At 35.9% G+C, this 20,614-nt stretch overlaps 1 protein-coding gene across 1 annotated transcript in view; it reads left to right on the top strand.

The window, feature by feature from the left end:
- Positions 1-15,578, top strand: part of LOC107551047 (cholecystokinin receptor-like) — a 48,579-nt gene extending 33,001 nt beyond the window's left edge. The window contains exons 2-5 of the mRNA XM_016232537.1: positions 2,873-3,121; positions 7,593-7,854; positions 10,464-10,591; positions 15,550-15,578. Of these exons, the coding sequence (XP_016088023.1) occupies positions 2,875-3,121; positions 7,593-7,854; positions 10,464-10,591; positions 15,550-15,578 (666 nt within the window). The 5' untranslated portion in view covers positions 2,873-2,874. The remainder of the gene's footprint in view (positions 1-2,872; positions 3,122-7,592; positions 7,855-10,463; positions 10,592-15,549) is intronic.
- Positions 15,579-20,614: the final 5,036 nt, after the last annotated feature.

Raw genomic sequence — 20,614 nt, 5'->3', positions numbered from 1 at the left:
AGGAAAAACAGAGAACTCAACTTCTCATGTAAGAGGAGAACTCCGAATTCAGAGGAAATAACGTTGCTCATTCCAGGTAACCCTTTGATAAAAGGGGAGCACTGCTCAAACTACCACGAGGACAGCCCATGGAGCGAGGAATCCAACTCCTCAGAGAGGATTAACGCTCGAAAGAAAGCACCATACTCACAATAACCCTCACTGGTGAGGGGAGCGATGCTTCCAGAGTGTGTCGACAGAGACACACTAGTTGAGTGGAGCCCAAGGAACCGGGGTCTAACCAACTCAGAAAAAGGGAACAAGGTCAATAACGCGTAACCCTTACCATACAGGATTTTAGAAAAGTGGGCAAAGCATAACGTGCACACTTACCAGCTATGTGGATTTTAGAAAGTGCGCAAAGCATAACGTGCACACTTACCACTTATGTGGATTTGAGAAAAGTGCGCAAAGCTTAACGTGCTGCACTTATTTAGAGTTTTCCAAGCATCTGTTACAGATACCCAGAAGTACTGGGCCAAACGGGAGAGGCAAGCTCAAATATAACCCTCAAAGAAGAGGGGAGCACTGCCCGAGACAGCATTTACACAGGAAGGTTCTCGTAATGCCGTAATGCCTCCCGCTCAATGCCTCAGCAAGAGGGGATATCCTGGTGATCGGGGAAACCCCTCAGGGTGACCCAGATACAGTAGACCAGTCAGGGTAGCATGAAAGCGTAACCCCAGCCCGGACGTCCAGGAAATGTTTGTAGTGATGCGCTCGGGGCCTGATGAACACGAAGGCTCCCGCAGAAGCCTGTGTTATGGCCGCATGATCCAGGAAGTATGAAGCCAAAAACCGGCTTTACTTACTGTCTGGACATATATCGACAAGTGAAATACGCACTGTAAGTCGAGCACCCGGTTTCTGAACCCAGCAGAGGAGGTGCTCATCGAGGACCTACCCTAGAAAAGGAACAGAAACACACAGGTCCCGGGAAACACTGCAAAGAAAACTAGCAGAAGGGTTATACACACAACCACCAGTCTCGTTAGATACACATATATATTCATATATACATATATTAGACATGGATCGTACTCACCCACCATGGTTCCCGCGTCGGAGCTCTGTCCGAAGAAGCCTCTAGACCGGACCATCAGTAAGATGGTCACTATGAAGCCATAGAACCAACCAAACCTAATAGGTCCAGTATAGGAGACTATAATGCAGGAAATTGAATCTTCATGCTTGAAACGTTTCTTCCAATCAATTATTGGTCAAATGTATCGTATTCTTGTTATAAGAAATCATGTCCAAAATTATATTCTGCAAGGGCGGGAAAACCAAAACCATGTGAATGATGAGATAACAGTTGATTTATGAATGGGAAGGAGAAACATTGCAACACCCCGAGCTACAATTGGTCGAGACACCATTTGGGGTGTGTTAAACAGCCTGGTTTAAATACTAGAAACACCATCAAACCCCAAATGGTGTCTCGACCAATTGTAGCTCGGGGTGTTGCAATGTTTCTCCTTCCCATTCATAAATCAACTGTTATCTCATCATTCACATGGTTTTGGTTTTAAAACTTTAGTAATTCCCTTACATATTATTGGTGGAGTTCCCTTTAAAATCTTAAATGATTCCCTTTGAGCTAAATTGACCTGTTTCCCTTACACCTTCTTTCCTCGAAAAGAGAGACAAACGAAAGCGGAGCCCCCTCGGAGACATCGCGTGCGTGCTCTTTGCCCAAACAAATAACGCATATATCATGTGTGTCATCAGATGTTAAACAACGTCAACATGGATGCACACATCCTTAAATGCTTTGCTAGTGCTCGCCATAATGAGATAAATAGAGATTGCTCTTACCACAGAAATGCACACTTCAAACAAAACAGTCAATGAAGACGAAGAAGAGAATGATGTGTAGCTCCCGGTGCCTATTTATACTGTAGTTGCACCGGTAGTGACGTCATGGCTGTCGCCGGCCAACGAGTTGGTGTTTTTTCAATGTATGCTTCAGACACGGGTCACGACGAGGTGTTCCCCATAGCGACCCCTAGAGGACACAGTTCGAAGTTCGCATGAAAGGGAACCTGACAGCACATAGCAAATTTATAGATTTAACTTGCTAAAACAATGTATGTTATCTGGGGGGTTTAGATCGCTGTGGAGTACAAAAATGTACAATTCATTATTAAGTTCATTGTAATAAAAAAAAGTGTAAAATGCAGTGGCAGGAATCATGCAGTCTAATTTTAGTCAGTCCAGTACATTTGTTTTGGTTTATTAACTGAATTTGAATCTCAGTATTGTTGCTTGTTAATTAAACACTCTACCTAACATGTCACAAAGATTCATTAAATTGTTACAAATTGTTTTGTTTTCTTTGGTAGTATCTTACCTGTCTTCAGGAAGGAAGATTTCAGTGTTTTTTTTTTTTGGCAGCTCAAAATGTAGAAATGACCATGTGCTAGCAATTATATATAATTTAACTCAAAAAGTAATCAAAGGAGAATGTGGAGAGTTTCGTTAACTGAGGCATATTGAACATTATTATAATTAAATGTATATGCAATGATCTGACATATTTAAAGGTGATTAGTGATTTTCAACTGAGCAGTTAAATGCCTCTTAAACCCTCCTCCCACATCTTCACCGTCTATAGGTTTTTAACTCATCATTGGCTGACTTGTTTTCCTTGTTTTCTTATTATTAACCCTGTAAAGCCTTACATGTGAAATAATAGTCAGAAAAATCTTTCAATCAGTGAGAATACTTGCTAATATGACACACTAGACTTTATAAGGATAAGCATTGCTTATATTTTGCAATTTTAAAAGCCTTTAATATGTTAATCTTTTATTTGATCTTTGTCTTTCAGAAATGGATTCGCTGCGCATACTGCTATACTCTCTCATATTCCTGCTGAGTGTGTTTGGTAACCTGCTCATCATTGTGGTTTTGGTGGTGAATAAGCGAATGTGGACGGTGACCAACTCATTCCTGCTCTCCCTGGCCATTAGTGATCTCATGATGGCTGTTTTCTGCATGCCCTTCACTCTTATTCCCAACCTGCTGGAGGATTTCATCTTTGGAGCTGCCATGTGCAAGATTGTGGCCTATCTTATGGGTGAGATGGACTTTCATGTCTTCTAACCTTAAATGAGCATGTTATTAATGTAGCCCACTAAATCACAAAGAGCAGAACAACTTCTTTGCATTGGATATCCTGCTGGCATAACAAGTCTTAATAAGCACTGGTAAAAATCACAAGCTTCAAGTGCTCTTGCCTAGATCTTCAGAACTTTATTTGGCTTTAAATCTAAAGACACTCATTATTTCTACTTTTTAATTTAGTCTATGCAGGCGCAGTTGGGATTGCAATAGTACTGTGACATGAATATTTAAATTAAGTTATTCTGTAAAAACACGCCTTTGATTTTAAAAAAAATGTTTGGTTACATTTTCTTTTGATTATGTCAGTAGAAATTGATCATATAGTGATGGAGAAAAGCAATAAAACTGAGTAGTAGAAGGCATGGTATAGTAACGAGCACTTTTTAATAGATGATTAGAGGATTTGGTGTCTCAATCGTAGCGATGGCCCGATGCTGTCTAGACCCAGGGATGAAGAATTATCACTTGAACTATTATTTAGACATTTCTGTTTTTCACTCTTTTCACTTCTTTTGTTGGTTCAGTTAATGCCAACAAAAATTATTCATGTTGTGGCAACACAATTAGATTAGGTCAACTTTCATTTTACAAATTTAAAATACTATTGAACATTAATGCCTTCTGGCTTGCTTAGTTAACTTTAAATAATTGATCATCAGTATGGCCACACTGACTGACTCAAACTGAATAACGACATTGATGCCTTTTGAAGAACTGCTTATAGCTGAATTGAACTCATTTTAAATTGATGAATTTCACTGTGTAATTGATCTGAACTGAACCAAACACTGAAATGACTTAAGCTCAATTATTACACTATTGCCCTTTAGCTACTTTACAGCAAAATCTGAACTGGTTCTAATTCTAATTGATTTTGTAATTATTATAAAAAAAATTTCTGTTTCGATTTAACTTAGTAATTCATGGCCATGAATAAACCAGTTGTGGGAACGAAATCTTAATTCATGGCCATATATATATATATATATATATATATATATATATACATACACACACAGTGCTTAACAACAAATACCACCCAAATGTAAGGTTTGTGCCACAGCTGACCTAAACTAACAGTATTGGTTAATTGTAATTGTAATTGTAATTTTTAATCCACCAGTATGTGTAAGCTCTTTAGTCACAGTAGTATTTGTAATGCTAAAATATAATTAATTTTGTTACCCATGAATTTTTGAATTTACTGTTTTGCATGAAAGGCAGAAAAAAGCAAATCACTTTATTGTTATTATTTTTAATTCAGATGCCCAATTACAGTCAACAAATACAGTCCAATAAATTTGTTGAACACTGTATGTTTATTTGTGTACTATTTGTGTTTTCTCTTTATTATGACAGGTGGTATGTGCTTAACAAAATTATTAGACCACCAGTCATAATAAAGAGAAATCACAAATATTTTAGGAATCTGTCAAAAACTTGCTTAAAACTAAATATTTTCTTGTCATTTACTAGGCAAATAACAAACTGATACAGTCCTTATTCACACATACTAACCAAAAAACTTAATATTAAAACTTAAAGTGATGTGACAGCTATGGTTTACACACTTTGGTGTTTCCTGTACAAATTGCAAAAACTGTTGCATTGTATTTTAAATAATAATATATTATTATGGTATCATGTATTTCAGGGTTTGGCTCATTAACAATACTGTACTGTAAAAACAACACAAATAATCTGCGATATGAGCCACACTATAAAACACAAGTCAAACTGGCTAGGTGAGACTACTCTTCATTTGTAATACAATTACCAGGATGTCAGATTTTGGCACCCACACTCGCGTTGAGAAATTGGCAACTGATGTAGACATATGTATGCATGCATCCATCTTGATCTGCACTGTTTCATGGATCACTGCCTCCCTAAATGAAAGTCAAGGCTCACCCAGCAACAGCCGACACAATGCCAAGGTCAGATCTGACACACATGGGCTGCTGGCAAATGGCTTGAAGGGGCAAAAAAAATCAAAAGACAGTTCTGTTTTGGACATCAGTGGACACTATTGTTTTGCATTTGCATAAAAGTTACAGGCACAAGGAACTATTCAGGTACAGTGGCCTGAAAACAATTACACTGTCATGTTCTTTTTTTTTTTTTTTTTTTACTGGCATGCACGGGTGATCAGATAGCGTTTCTAAAGGATGTTTTTCTCCTGCATTATCTTGACTGTCTGGTGGAGGCCCTGGAGGTGACACAGTTCACAAGAGAGCAGATCTTATTTGCTTGAGTGTGTGCGAGTGCCCGCGGCCCACACAGTGTCAGCAGGGCCGGATTAACATAAGGGCTAGGCGAGGCTGAAGCCCCAGGGCCCGCGGATTGAGGGGGCCCGACGTGATTGGCTGTGGAGGAAAGGAAAAGTAGACCTATTGATTGGCCATCGGGACCACCCGAGCTTTCCCCCGATTGCAGAAATCCCACCACGCCCCCACATATCAGTGTCTGCGCTATTTCAGTCCAAAAGATATGAGCGATAAAAATGTATTTCGTTTACACTAGAGTTGTGGGTATCTTTTAATCACCTTGGCTTTACTGTAGTGCATGGGAAACAAACACTAAAAGCCAAGTGATGAAACGATTAAATGAAATTTAATCCACAACACCACACCTAGGCTATTTAACATGCATTTACTGACACTGTATAAATATGGCATTAATGATATTTATTATTAATGCCACGAAAATTATTATAAGCTAATTATAGCCTATTAAATATTGGTTCAAATAAAGGCAATAAGTCACTTTTATAAGGGTTTACTAATACTATAGTTAACTCTTGATTCAAGAATTAGCTTTTCATTAGGGCAACTACAAAGGAGAATTTAATAGTTCTAATAAACTTTAATTGCAGAAAAAATATGAATTCAATAATTGAGATCCTGCAATATAATGGAATATTAATATTGTTAAATGCATTTTAGAATTCAAAAATATAATTTATTTTCATCCGTTATTTATTAATAAATAATTTATTTATTCCAACTGCCGTAACCCCAGCAAAACATTTATGGGGGACTGTGTGGGCCAGATGGCCTGAATTTTAGCACCAGTCCAGCCCTGATGATTCTCCTCTTCTAGGGCCAGAAAGATGACCTTCTAATAATAAAACTATTTAAAATAAACTCCTTAAGGGAGCTGTATATGCTCAAAAGTTGTTGCTGCTTCTGGAAACCTGTCTGCTTTGACTTCATATCTAGTGTTAATGTATTCATTATTTTAACGTATTGTAGCCTGGAATATTTAATGTGCATACTCATTGTATCTCTGTGTGTTGGAGACAAATTTTAAAACAAATTATTCCTGTGGTAGAAAACTTTGTGGCACCAAGATACGCTACTATGAAGGGGGGCCCTTGGGTTTGCTATAGCCCCAGGGCCCTATGTGTTCTTAATCCGGGCCTGAGTGTCAGAGTGCGACAGGGCAGCACATTCAACACGCTGTGCCAACCACAACCTCCCTCCCACTGTTTGTTTTTCGCGGGGGCATAGAAGGAAGGGGATTTGTAAAGGAAAGAACAATTTCCTTGGTATGAGCTCTGGTGCAGAGGGCGATATCAGATCAAAGCTCTCGGGCCATCGGGCAGTATTCCTCAAACATGAGGGACTGTCGGAAATCTCACTTTTCAGCACCTGCCAACAAGAATGCCATTTTGCAATGTTTCTCACTAAGCTTTGTATTTTTAGAAGAATTTTTATTAAAAATTTTGTCACTTTCAGTTTTGTAAGGCATCAAGATTTTGGGGAAAAAAAGAAAGATTTGCAGTGAATACATATAGCGATAAGAGCAACTGAATCAGAAAATTTGGTGGATAAATCATTTAGACAAGATCTTGACTCTTGGCTCAATGCAAATGAGCCAATTTCTTAAAAAAAAAATCACTGAAATGTACGGTAAACAATGACATGTATACAACATGGTAGCATTATTTTATTATGGATTTAAGTTAAATTTACAAGGGTAATTACTAATGTATAGGATATGTTGACAAAAAAAAGCATGACACTAAAATAATGCAATAAACATCAACATAAAACCCTAAACTACATAATAACTGATAAATACTAATACAAACTAAGAAATTTAAATTAAAAAAAAAACATAAAATATGAGCTGTTACACTGGGAATTCTGTGAATGCCAGTTTAGGGTTTAGGTAAATTACTAGATAATTTTTTCACTTCCAAAAACTGTACATGTAACAATATTTTACTGTAAAATTGTATATTGCAAAATTACTATCAATTGTGAAATGTCTTGTTAGATTTCTTACAGTTTTCCACCATTTATAGTAAGGTAACTTACTAATCAACCAGTCAACAGGTTCGTACCATAGAATTTTTACAGTCTTTTACAGTTGAAATTACAATAAATTTTTTCATTGTAATTTTTGCTTTATTACAGGAATCTCCGTCTGCATATCTACCTTTAGTCTGGTGGCTATAGCCATTGAGAGGTACAGTGCCATTTGCGACCCACTAAAGTCCCGGGCATGGCAGACTCGATCCCATGCCTACAAAGTCATCGCTTCCACCTGGGTCCTGTCCTTCCTCATTATGACACCCTATCCCATCTTCAGCACACTGGTGAAGTTCACCAAGCCCAACAATATTACAGCTCACATGTGCCGCCATGACTGGCCAAAGAGCGAGGTGGAGCAAGCGTGGTAAGTGCTCATATGCTTTTATTTTATATGACAGTTAAGTGGAAAAAGGACATGACCTAGATGGTCGACGTGATTTTGCCAAGTGCAACATGTTCCTGGATCAACAACTTTTGTTGATCCTGGATCAACATTACTGTCCAAAAATATAGACTAAACCCAATCCCTACCTCTAAACCTAACCATACCCACAATTTATTCCTAAAATCAGTGTGAAATGATAGCTGATTAACAAGGGTGTAGAAGCACCTAACCCTGATCGTAAGCCTAAAACAGATATTTCCTGAAAAGTTATCCCTCAATTCTGATTGGTTAATTGGAATGTTGTTCCAGGATCAATAAGGATGTTGATCCAGGAACATGTTGCACTTGGAGAAATCACGCTCACCTGACCTAGATCAGACTCAAATCTGGTTCCTCCAGAGCCAGCAGTGCATATATATGTCCTGAGCACATGCACAAACCACTACAACACAGCTTGGACAGTTACATCAAGTGTCAGACTGCGATGCATTAACTAACAATATTTTGAAGCAATTTTTTGATAGGGTCATAGGGTTTACACTACCAAAGATTTCCATAAAAATATTAAGCAGCTCCATTGTTTTTAACATTTGAAATGATTCTTGAGCAGCAAATCAGCATTTCCAAAGGATCATGTGACACTGAAAACTGGTGTAATGATGCTGAAATTGCAACTTTGTAAATAAAATACAACAATCAAACAAATAAAACAGTTATTTTAATATTGTAATATTTTACAATATTGCTGTTTTTACTGTACTTTTTATCAAAGACATAAAAAACATATTTTAAACACAATGTTTATTTGTATACTAATGTACTTAAAACGATTGTCTGTTGTAATCAAGAGCATGCCACAGATGCTGTCTTTAGAGCTTAAGTTGTTTTGAACTCTGAAAATCTCCTTTAATGGGAAAATAATCCTGTTATCACTCATATAACATGATTGACTGCGTTGGTCTCAATATGAGAGGCAAAGACAGAGAAACGGAGACAGGGTCATTCTGCAGCACACTGATGAGGAGCCGGGGTCTTAAACATCAGCTGGGTGCCTCTTGTGGCACATTTATGTTTTATAACAGCTGTTGCTAGGTAGACAGCAACGGACAACAACAGTACTCGCTCTCCATGTTCCATGCTCTGAGTTTGCTTGTACATTTTTCTTATTCTTTCTGCATATTCTGTTACAGCAATGACCCACGAGAGGCTGGGCATAATAAGGGTTTTACTACAGGGAAGAGGTGTTGTTAGGCCCATCACAATGTTCCCTTCAAGCTCTGCGAATGCATGACCACACATTTCTGAGGATAATTATTGATATTTAAATTAATTCAGAATTAGAATCAGAATAAATAAATATTTTGTTGAACAAACAATGTTTTGAATAATCTAAGTGAAACAGTTTTCATTAAATCAGACAATAAGTGGCTACCCTTGCATAAAAGTGAGTGTGATTATTTATATCTTAAAGGAATAGTTCAGCCCAAAATGAAAATTTGCTGAATGCATACTCAACCTCAGGCCATCCAAGATATAAATTGGTTTGTTTCTTCATCTGAACAGGTTTAGGGAAATTTAGCATTACATCACTTATCAGTGGATCAGTGGATCCTCTGCAGTGAATGGGTGCCGTCAGAATGAGTCCAAACAGCTGATAAAAACATCACAATAATCAACAAGTAATGTACATGACTCCAGTCCATCAATTAATTTCTTAAGTGAAAAGCTGCGTGTCTGTAAGAAACAAATAAATTATTAAGGCATTCTGACTTTAAACTATCACTTCTGGCCATAACCTATAATAACGCTTCCTCTAGTGAAAATGTTGTCCTGTCATCAAAATACACTGTTTTTGGACTGTTTTCACTTGTTTGATCTGGCATATTTCTCTCCTGATTTATGTGAGACCAATATTTCATTGGAGAAAACAATATTATGGATAGAAGACATATTTTAGTCGTAAGCATCAATTTGAAATTAAAAACGTCTTAACATTTTAACTTCAAACAGCTGATAAAAACATCACAATAATCAACAAGTAATGTACATGACTCCAGTCCATCAATTAATTTCTTAAGTGAAAAGCTGCGTGTCTGTAAGAAACAAATAAATTATTAAGGCATTCTGACTTTAAACTATCACTTCTGGCCATAACCTATAATAACGCTTCCTCTAGTGAAAATGTTGTCCTGTCATCAAAATACACTGTTTTTGGACTGTTTTCACTTGTTTGATCTGGCATATTTCTCTCCTGATTTATGTGAGACCAATATTTCATTGGAGAAAACAATATTATGGATAGAAGACATATTTTAGTCGTAAGCATCAATTTGAAATTAAAAACGTCTTAACATTTTAACTTCACAAGACATTAATTGATAGATAGCTGTTTGGACTCTCATTCTGACGGCACCCATTCACTGCAGAGCAAGTGATGTAATGCTAAATTTCTCCAAATATGTTCCCATTAATCTTGGAATCTTGAATGGCCTGAGGATGACTACATTTCCAGAAAATTTCACAATTGGGTAAACTATTCCTTTAATAAACAAGGTTTCAAACTCTTTTCATGTCCCCTTGTGTTTCAGGTGCATCCTGTTGCTATTTGTTCTGTTCTTCATTCCTGGAGTGGTGATGATCATCGCTTATGGGCTCATTTCTCGAGAACTCTACCGTGGAATACAGTTTGAAATGGAGCAGAAGAAGGGACAGAGTGGTGAGACATTTATGAAGTCAATAACACATTACAGTCTAATTTAGTGTCAGGTTTTAGCAAGCCCCAGACTGTCCCATAGGGTACTAACTGCGCTAGTCACTGTGATTGTATTAGATGACCTACCCTGAGGATTTATTTGTTTGTGTGTACAGTCATGTCCATCTGTTTGTGAATGAGGCTCAATTTCCTAAGTAATGAAATGTGACCTATTGGATTTTCGAAATATAATTGCAGCTGTGCAACATTTCCGCAACCACCCATAAAAAAAGCAATAAGAAAAAAAAGCAGGAAATATAAACTTGAATATTACCCTTAAATTGCTCATTGATGGAGCTCTTACAAGATAATATATGCTGGATTGCTTTGATTATGTCTCATCTTGAATTACACTGTTCTACGCTAAATCACATTTTATTAATTTTATATATGTCTCCATTTCCCCTGGGCTGCAGTGATCAAGCATTTAAACGCTTCAGTGCTGAGTCACCACTGTACCCATTAAGATGTTTTCCTTTGAATTAGTGAAATGTCATTTCCTTTCCCATTTTATTCGTAACAATTTGTGCAAAATATGGAAGCTCAAGAATGTCAAAATACAAACTGCTGTGGGGTCTTATGAAGGTCATTGTGTAGTGAAAGACACAAGGGTTGGGAATCAGAAAGAATGAAATGATTCAGATTGCACTTTATGATTCCAGTTCCTTACTGATTCAGTTCATTAATAGAATCTTTAAAGAACTAGAATACTCCCTTTTTCATAGAGTATTACTTATACAATTTCTAAACTATTTTCCAAATGTTTAACTGCTGCTTAGATCTGTATGTTTATTAAAGTCTCATGAGCCTTAATTATACACACTAGCAATAAGAAAAAAAAGCAGGAAATATAAACTTGAATATTACCCTTAAATTGCTCATTGTTGGAGCTCTTACAAGTTAATATCTGCTGGATTGCTTAGATTATGTCCCCTCCTGAATTCCGCTGTTCTACGCTAAATCACATTCTATTAATGTTATAAGTATGCCCCCATTTCCCCTGTGCTGCAGTAATTGCATTCAAACACTCCAGCGCTGAGTCACCACTCTACCCATAAATGCTTTCATTTGAATTAGTGAAATGTCATTTCCTTTCCCATTTTAAAAGTAACAATTTGTGAAAAAAAACAAACAAACTCAAGAATGTCAAAATACAACCTGCTGTGAGGTCTTATGAAGGTTATTGTTTAGTGAAGACACAAGGGTTGGGTATCATAAATAATGTAACGATTCTGATTCCACTTTATGATTCCAGTTCCTTACTGATTCATTTCATTAATAGAATCATTAAAGAATTAGTCTAAATTAGTCCTATATATTACAGAAGAATACCCTCCTTGTCTAAACTCTTATCCAAATGTTTAACTACTATTTAGATCAGTATGTTTATTTAATGAGCCTTAATTATACACAATACAAAAATAATTCTTGAATTATTTCCACTAGGATATGATGGAAGTAATGATTCAGCCAAGAACTGTTCTGAATTCTGAGTCATTAAAGAAATTCAGACTCATAACTGAGTTTTAGTTGTGAGTCGTTTTGACTAATTTATTAAAATTAATCTGATTGTAGGAGTCATTGGATTGTGACTGATTTGATTCATTATTTCAGGGCTTGAAAATCTGTTTCCTTTTTTTATCCAAAAAATTCTACCATTATCCCTTTGGTATTCGTCACTTAATGGTCAAGTGTGATACTCCACTATAAAATAATAATAATAATAATAATAATAAAAAACAAAATAATGGGCAAAAAATAATTCTTACATAAATGATTAATTTGAACAGCATACATTTCAGTTATAAGACTTGTTTTATGATCCTTGATTACTACGAATATGTGTTTTCACCAAAATTCACAATTCAGGTTTGGGGTTGATGAAGGGATGCTTGAGCTTTACAGATTGGGCTTTGGGATACATACGGCAAAAATGGATGGGAAACACTTGTTTAAAACATGGTATTGAGTCACCTTTGTCTTTGTACTTTACATTGCTCATGCTCAATTCAACCATCATGTGCAAAATGATTCCTCACGTCAATTGGTGCAGTTGAGCATACATTCCACCAAAGAGCAAAACTTTGTTTGCTCTGTATCAAAAAAAAAAAAAAAATGCCGACATACTAGCAATCATTTTATTTTTTATTTTTATTTTTTGCAGTTGAGCATGACCATAACCAAGCAGGAACCAGCATAAATGCTCCCAAAATATCCATATTACTTTCCTTCCTATTTAATTTGCCACCTACTGATGAGAGATGAGAGCTCCAATAGTCTGTCCCTTTCTTTCCTGATTTCTGTGTTCCACTGTTTTTCCACTGGCTAAACATGACTTTCTAATCAATGTGCATCTGTCCCTGAACTTACTTTTCAGTGAACAGTGTCAACATTACACTGATATCTTGTTATCCTCCAGCCCTGATGACCGTCCATCACAGAACAGCCCTTAAAACCTGTCAGTTCCCCCATTAAATTTATGCCACTTGGCCGTCCAAACTTTCCCCAATGTACCAGCCAGGGTTTTAATGGCATCGCTCCCCTGTGCCGCTCATGACTTCGGTAATGGGTCGGTATTCAGGACCACAAACAAAGATTATTTTTATGGGATCACCCAGACAATGTTGTTAGAGTTGCTCGTTTCTGACATTATAAAACAGCATCCCATTAGTTCAGTTATTTTTGGATAGGAAAAGGTGACGGCGCTCATAGTCGAAAATGATCATTTGAGCTCTTCTTGATTGTGTGCTTTGAAAAAGGATCAAAATACGTTATATGAGCCAATCTTTAAATTGCATTGCATCACTCGGTCTTAAAAAAATGTTGTTTGGCAGATGTCTTTGCTTTATTCTAATGAGAAGAGAAATGAGGTAAGCAGATGCATTTAGTTCTGACCTTTCCAAGCCCACCATGACTCCTTTTTTATGAGACTAATATATAGCCAGTGGTAGAGATCCTCCTGTGAAGATGTTTGCGAAACAGATGTCTGACTTACTCAGGTTTGGATCCAGATTGAGAAAACATGTGTTTCTTGTGAAAAACAACTGGCATGCAACTTGTTTTCCTATAAAGCATCTACGTTTATGAAAGAGTCCAAAAGTGAGAGAAAAAACTATAATTATCACATAACGAATTTGTGTTTGAATGCTTAGTGAACCTTAAATTCAGTAAAATTAACCATAGCCTGCTGTAGGCTGCACAGATGTCGATTGTGAAGGATAATGTGGATATGACCCTGTTGCGTATTCAGAGTTAAATAACCTATGGCAGTCCACCATGGGGCTTTTCTAGTGCAAAACAAAAAAAAAATGCAGGAAATGCTCTCACGAAGGAAACATCTGACATAATGGTTTTGGATTTGCAGAACATGGAATCGGTTAAACTCTAAACACTTAAATAAATACGGCTGAACAGACAGAAACAACATCTGCTAGGTAAATCCAGTAAAACAATTAGTGTTTAGAGATCTCCTATGACTGTGGAAAATTCATTTCATAAATGAGCTGTTTCTCTATAATTAGTCGGACATCATAGTGCCTGCCTCTGTCTGGAGGCATTTCACTGTTGTAAGTGCTCTGAGTTTGGGTATGATAGCTGAAAATGTAAGGGCTGTAAAACATTGATTTCCCTGAGGTGTGTTTGAGAAGTCTGCGAGAGGGTCGAACACATTGTGTTGTTGTGGCCCACAGCTCTCTTCTGATTAATAGGATATAATCTGAAACTTAAACTAATCACATGCTTCATGATGTTTAACCAACAGTCAAATTAAGTGTTCTCTCAGCTCTCGTCGGCTGTGCTGTGTAGTCTATCCTCGAAACGTTTCTCCTTGTCACAGACAAAGTTTGTAGACAGCATGATGAAAATACAAAAGTTTATCAGCCTCATCAGTCAAGATGACAAAAAACACTAAGGCAGCCAACTTCACACAGACAGAAGACAGATTTTTGGCGTATTTGCCTAAAATCGGTTTAGTCAGAAGAGCTTTTGTAGTCAGAACATACACATGGCATCTGATTTTTACAAACCACATCCATATGTGGCTTTAAAATTTGATTTTTTTGGAATGCATTTCAGTCTGATTGGATTTCAAGTCATTTTTCTGCACTCTAAAAATGCTAGGTCAAAAACGACCCAAATTGGGTCAGCACTGGGTCAAAAAGGAACAAACCTAGCACTAGGTTGTTCTGACCCAGCTGGGTTGGGTTAAATGTTTGACCCAACATGTTAGGCTTTATTTAACTCAATTATTGTTTACAAATTACTAATCTGCTGGGTTCAGTTGAACCCAATATGGGTTGGAAATTAAAATCACACACATAATGACTACAGTAAAAATACCAACAACAGTAATAATAAAAAAGGTGAAGATTTATTAAGCAAAAACACCCAGGAATTGACAAAAATATAGGCAATATAAATCATATCAAATCAAACATAAATCCATAAATGTGTGAGAAAAAGTGCAGAAAAGAATGGCAACCCAGTAATTATACAGCTTATCAAGTTAAATAAAAGTGCTTTTGAAAAGTTTAATTTTAAATATAAAAAAATAATTTACCATTTACTTTGTTCACATCAACGAATACACTACTAACACTACAGTCAAACCATCAGGCTGAGTGCCGCCAAGAAAAACAGACTGAAAGCCTTTAATAAACACTGAAAGTCTGGAATAAGCTGTGTATTATAGTGAATCGACAGGATTGTACCCTCTCCGTTTACAGTGTTTTTAATCACTCCTCTCAAGTGCCATTCTGTGTTGTTCAACCTAGCATCTTTATCCAACCATCTCAACTCAGCCTTTAGGTTGAAAAAGTAAAAAAAATGCAGTGTTGTCTCAAGCTTTGTATGAAGATTTTCTCTCATTATGTGCATACGCATGAATGTATAAAATGCCACTCATGTTCTCTCATGTGCTTCAGGAGTTCAGTACGAGAGGAAGATATTATAATGGACATGAGCTGAGGGAGTTTTTATTTTTTATTTTATTTATTTTTTTCTTTCTCAGTTTTCTGGACTCTTACATCTTTCCTAAAGCAACTACTTTAGATACACCGGATATGAACTAAACTATCTGTACAAACGGATCAAATTACATCACTGACACAATGACATTCGGTCTGAAAGATTGGATTTGAAGACACAGGTCAAGCCTAAAGGTCCTTTTAAACCTTTTTTTTTAGATGTATTAAAACATTCATCTCTTTTGCAGGCAGCTTATCACAGCCTTGTAACCAGGCTTAAGCAGTATCTGTTACTAAGGCAGTGGACAGATTTTACTCAGAAAGCATTATGATCTATTACTGGCTCATGCAAGCTGAAGACAGATTGTGCTTTCTAAAACAAATAGCAAACCTATTCTCATCACGTCAAGGATTTTGAGATTTAATTAAAGTGATGTTCTCCAAAGAGTGAATCACCAATCACCAAGAAGTGTAAATAAATACAGAAGGTACCATTTATATAAAAACAACAATACAAATATTATTATCTTAATTTAATCTTTTGTAATCTGTTTAGTGGACTCGTATTTTATTTGTGATTGATTGTTAAATAATTTGTACAGAGCAATTTGTACAACACAGCTGGTGAAGAGATCCATCATTGAAAAAGATTTCATAATGACAAATCTAATCTACCTTTGTGCTAATTTCTGTCTCAGGACATTTATTTTTATTTAAAAAGAAAAAAAAAATCTATACCTGTACATGTGCATTGCAAATATATCCTAAGGCCATTTTAATAACTGAGCATGAGACAGAACATAAGAGTTCAAATTAAGTAATTCATAAATATTTTAAAGATAAATTTATGTAAATATGCTATATATAAAAAGAGTAAAGGCCACACCAATAACGCTAACTATATTAACATCAATACCAATGCATTACTTTCTTTTTAATATAAAGTCCACACTGCAGCTTTGTTATCTGCTGCTTTAAATGCTCAAGCTCTTTAAAGTCAGGTGGATTCTGATTGGCTGTCAATCATTTTATTGTTCATCAGCTGGAAAAAAAATAGTTCTGGAAGTGATTCTAACAATATCGTTCCTTTGTGTCATTTTCGTTATAGCTGTGATGTAGAATATTCTTTTGAATTTATAATGATTTGAAAACTATATCTATATCATTACCGTTATAGTTATCATCCTTGGTGTGAACAGGCCTTAACTGACAAAAAAAAATATATATATACATATATATATATACAGTATATATAGTAAAATAAATGTTATATACTCCCAATGTAAACATGTTGTCAAAAGGTGTTTTGTAGCTCAAAAAAGAGTCTTGTGAAACTGATGAGTGTTGTTCTTGAATGCCTGGAGCTGTAAGCATCTTCCGACGCTTCGAACTGAAGCCAGATGTCTAGTTGTTACATCTACTGACCTCCATGCACTGATATCTCCACCCCAGCAATACGTGTTTTGATACGTTTCATAGAACAAATCCTGAAAGAAAGGATGGATGCTGCCACCAACTCGTAGTAAAGTCCATAGCCTACGGAAATGCGTCTCCATGTAGAGTGTGTGATCTAGAGTTCTAGGAGAAAACCTTGTGTTGCAACTGGCTGTTGATGTTGGCTAGTAATAGAAAACTCAAATAAATGATACACTGTACAACATGTCGTTTGTTATGCAACATGTTATTACCCTCCACAGACTTAAATTAAAGTTTTCTACCTACAAGTTATTGCTGAACTACAAAGGATTAGTCTTCTGATTAAGAAAAAAAAATCAACCAAATAAATGAAATAATCAACCAAACAAATGAAAATGTGTATCCTCCCCACCTGCTGGATTTATTCTGGTCTGCACGTCTGATAGTGTATATTCTGATATGTCAGGTTGTACAACACAAAGAAGATTATTTTTATTTGTATTCATTTATTTATTTTTTGAATGAATATTAGTTATGTTATGCTAGAAGCTCTTTTATTACTTTCGTGTAATACTGTAAGAATTTGAAAGGATTTTAAATTTAATCTGTGTATTGTATAAACAAAACTAGGGGAATAAAAAAAAAAGAAATTAAAAAAGAAAGAAAACAAGAGTAAAGAAAAAGTGGAACATTATAGACTTTAGGCCACCAATGCCTTAAGATTATGTGTGTGTACATAAATGTGTAGCTGAATTTAATGACTTATACAATAAACATACAATAAACATTGGTTAAAAAAAATTGTTTACCACTGTTGTGAATTTGCTTTGTTGAATTTTAAAGGGTGTCATATTTAGGCTTGTGTTCATTGTACTGGTATAATTTATATTCTATATTAATCTGTACTATGATTGTTGTGACAGACATTTGTGTTATTGTTGAGAGACAGTTGATCTCATTGTTCATGCATATATATATATATATATATATATATATATATATATATATATATATATATATATATATATATATATATATATATATAAGCGGAGCCGGCCGTCATCTTGGTAGCGTGTCACCGCGCGTCACTGCCGGATAATCGAAAATGGGCAAAGAGGCGGGAGCTGGTTGCCGAATCCACGCCCACTTAGCTCGACGGTGGTGACAGCAGTGGCAATCCACCTGTCACTCAAGTGGTCACGCCCTTAATTATGCAGAACTTTAAGGCTTAATATAATTTAAACGGATGAGTTATAACCCCCCCCCCCCCTTCACAGTTCTCATGAAGGGCTAAATTAGCTATATAGGCCAAAACCACTTTTTGTACCAGGCTGCAAACATTTTTTTTTCTGCTGTAAATTTGGGCATTTTAACATGGGGAGTCTATGGGACTGACTCCCTTTTGGAGCCAGCCTCTTGCGGCCAGTCGATGAATTGCAGTTTTAGTCACTTCCGTGTTGGTTTCACGAGAGAGACCGGAAAGGTTGCCGCTTGATTGTTTCAACCCAAATTTGACCCAAATTTGACCCAAACATGATATGACACTGCATCATGTTTAATAATACTGCTGTATGCCTTATTTGCTCATAATCTCAAAACAATCTCAGAATCATATTTTTTTCTGTATTTCCACTGCGGGTATAAATTGTGCTTGCAAACCCAAGAGACTGACGCTTGTTGCTTTCATAGTGTGTAAATCTGTATGTAAACCAGTGAGTCTGTCTGGGGCTGCTGATGCTGTGTAATTAGATATTGTACGGTAATCATATAATAAAGCTCATCAACTCTGTAGTGTCTGCTGCAAATAATACCATAATCAAACATGCTCTCAACGCAATAAATAACTTGAAGATGCATTATAGAAGGATATGCTCATTGGAGTTCTTGGAGCTGTTCAATATAGTTTCTAAGTTCACTAAGGTTGCAAAACACATTTTGTAACTTATCAGCGATGTACAGTACCTTTGCCAAAATTTAAGATATGATTTGAATATAAATACCATAGCTGTATATGTCTACAAGCTTTAATGGGCGGGGGCAAGTGTATGTAATGTTAAATAGTAATTTCCATTGTGTCATATCGGGAAGATTTTTATTATGTTCTTCGCTTGGAGCAGCAAAACCTTTCAGAGAGGAAGAGATGCAGAAGGATATTGATTAATCTTTCAAACTAACAGCATTGATGTACATTTATAGGTGATTACTTCCCTCCCTCTCACAGTAAATATGACCCTAAAGTACTTGAAGGTTTTGATCTAAAATGTCCTGCAAGATTATAGAGGAAAATGCGCACTCACAACAATTTTCTACCATCTAAGCAGTGTTGCCTCCCTAAATGATCCGGATTAAACTTTTGATTGATGCCTCTAAAGAACAAGTGGGCAGAGTGTACTGCACCCATTTAAGGACAGAGAGAGAGAGAGAAACAAATAATAATAATGGAATTTAACTATGTAAAGCCGGACATTAATTGTTTTGAAATGGAACAGTTTATTCATACACAATGATCAAAGCTCTGTAGTTTGTATTGTTGGGGGCAAAACATATAATGCAATGCAATAAAATGATGATTGAGAGATGGACAAATACATGTTCCTCAGAAGCCTGATGCATCATATTTGACATACTCACACTTTAACATAACTTTTCAAAAAAATAAAATAAAATAAATTATGTATGGATAATAAAAGTAAACCTAAGTTGCTATACAGTCCAGTAAGTGTTAATCTTGAAATATTACTAACAATATAAAAGTTATTATTGCATTTACTTCGTACAAATCTGCAAAGGGGGGGGGGGGGGAATAAATAAACATATGCAGAGATCATGTCTGGGCAATCAATTTATTGTATGTGAAATTAATAAAAAAATAATTAATAAAATTACGAAAAATTAACAGTCTCAATAAGCTTTCATAAGAAAACAAAAACAGGAATATACACAGAGAGCATGCCTGGTCAATCATTAAGCCTAATAAATGTATGTAAATAAATTATAATGGATTTAATAAAATAAATATGAAAAAGAGAGTGAGAGAGTAAAATGTATCCATCTTAAAATGTATTCATCTTATTTGGTGCATCTAATTTGATTATATCTAAATTTAGTTCATATTACCAATCAATCTAAACGAAAATGAAAACTGCTTTATACATTTTAAAATTGTTTATACCAGGGTTCCTCAATTAGTTTTCGCCGAGGGCCGAATTCTGCCAACAAAACCAAGCCAAGGGCCACTGACCTATATATATATATATATATACTTGCCCTATAATTACAGATTCAATTATTAGATTTGTCGGTATTTATATTTTTATGCTTAGATTTTTTTGGGGGGAGATCAAACTGTAACACCGTGTGTCCCAACCAGACACGATGCGATAAAAAGTATATTTTCCCTGTAGTTTTTGTCCTAACCTCTCGCAACAGCGACACATGACAATAAGCGACATGGGATCCTATTTTAGGAACGCTTTTTATTTTCTGCGACGTCGCGGCAGGAACAACATACAACAGTGATAATCTGAGGTAATGATTATGTGCTTTATTCAATGATAAAAGTTTATAATGTGAGTTTGAATATTATTTTGAGTTATCTTTACAACCA

The sequence above is a fragment of the Sinocyclocheilus grahami genome, unplaced genomic scaffold (assembly GCF_001515645.1).
Source record: "Sinocyclocheilus grahami isolate Dianchi unplaced genomic scaffold, SAMN03320097.WGS_v1.1 scaffold413.1, whole genome shotgun sequence".
In the NCBI taxonomy this organism is placed as follows: Eukaryota; Metazoa; Chordata; class Actinopteri; order Cypriniformes; family Cyprinidae; genus Sinocyclocheilus; species Sinocyclocheilus grahami.
The sequence above is the reverse complement of the archived record's forward strand: the minus strand, read 5'-3'. Positions and strand labels throughout refer to the sequence as shown.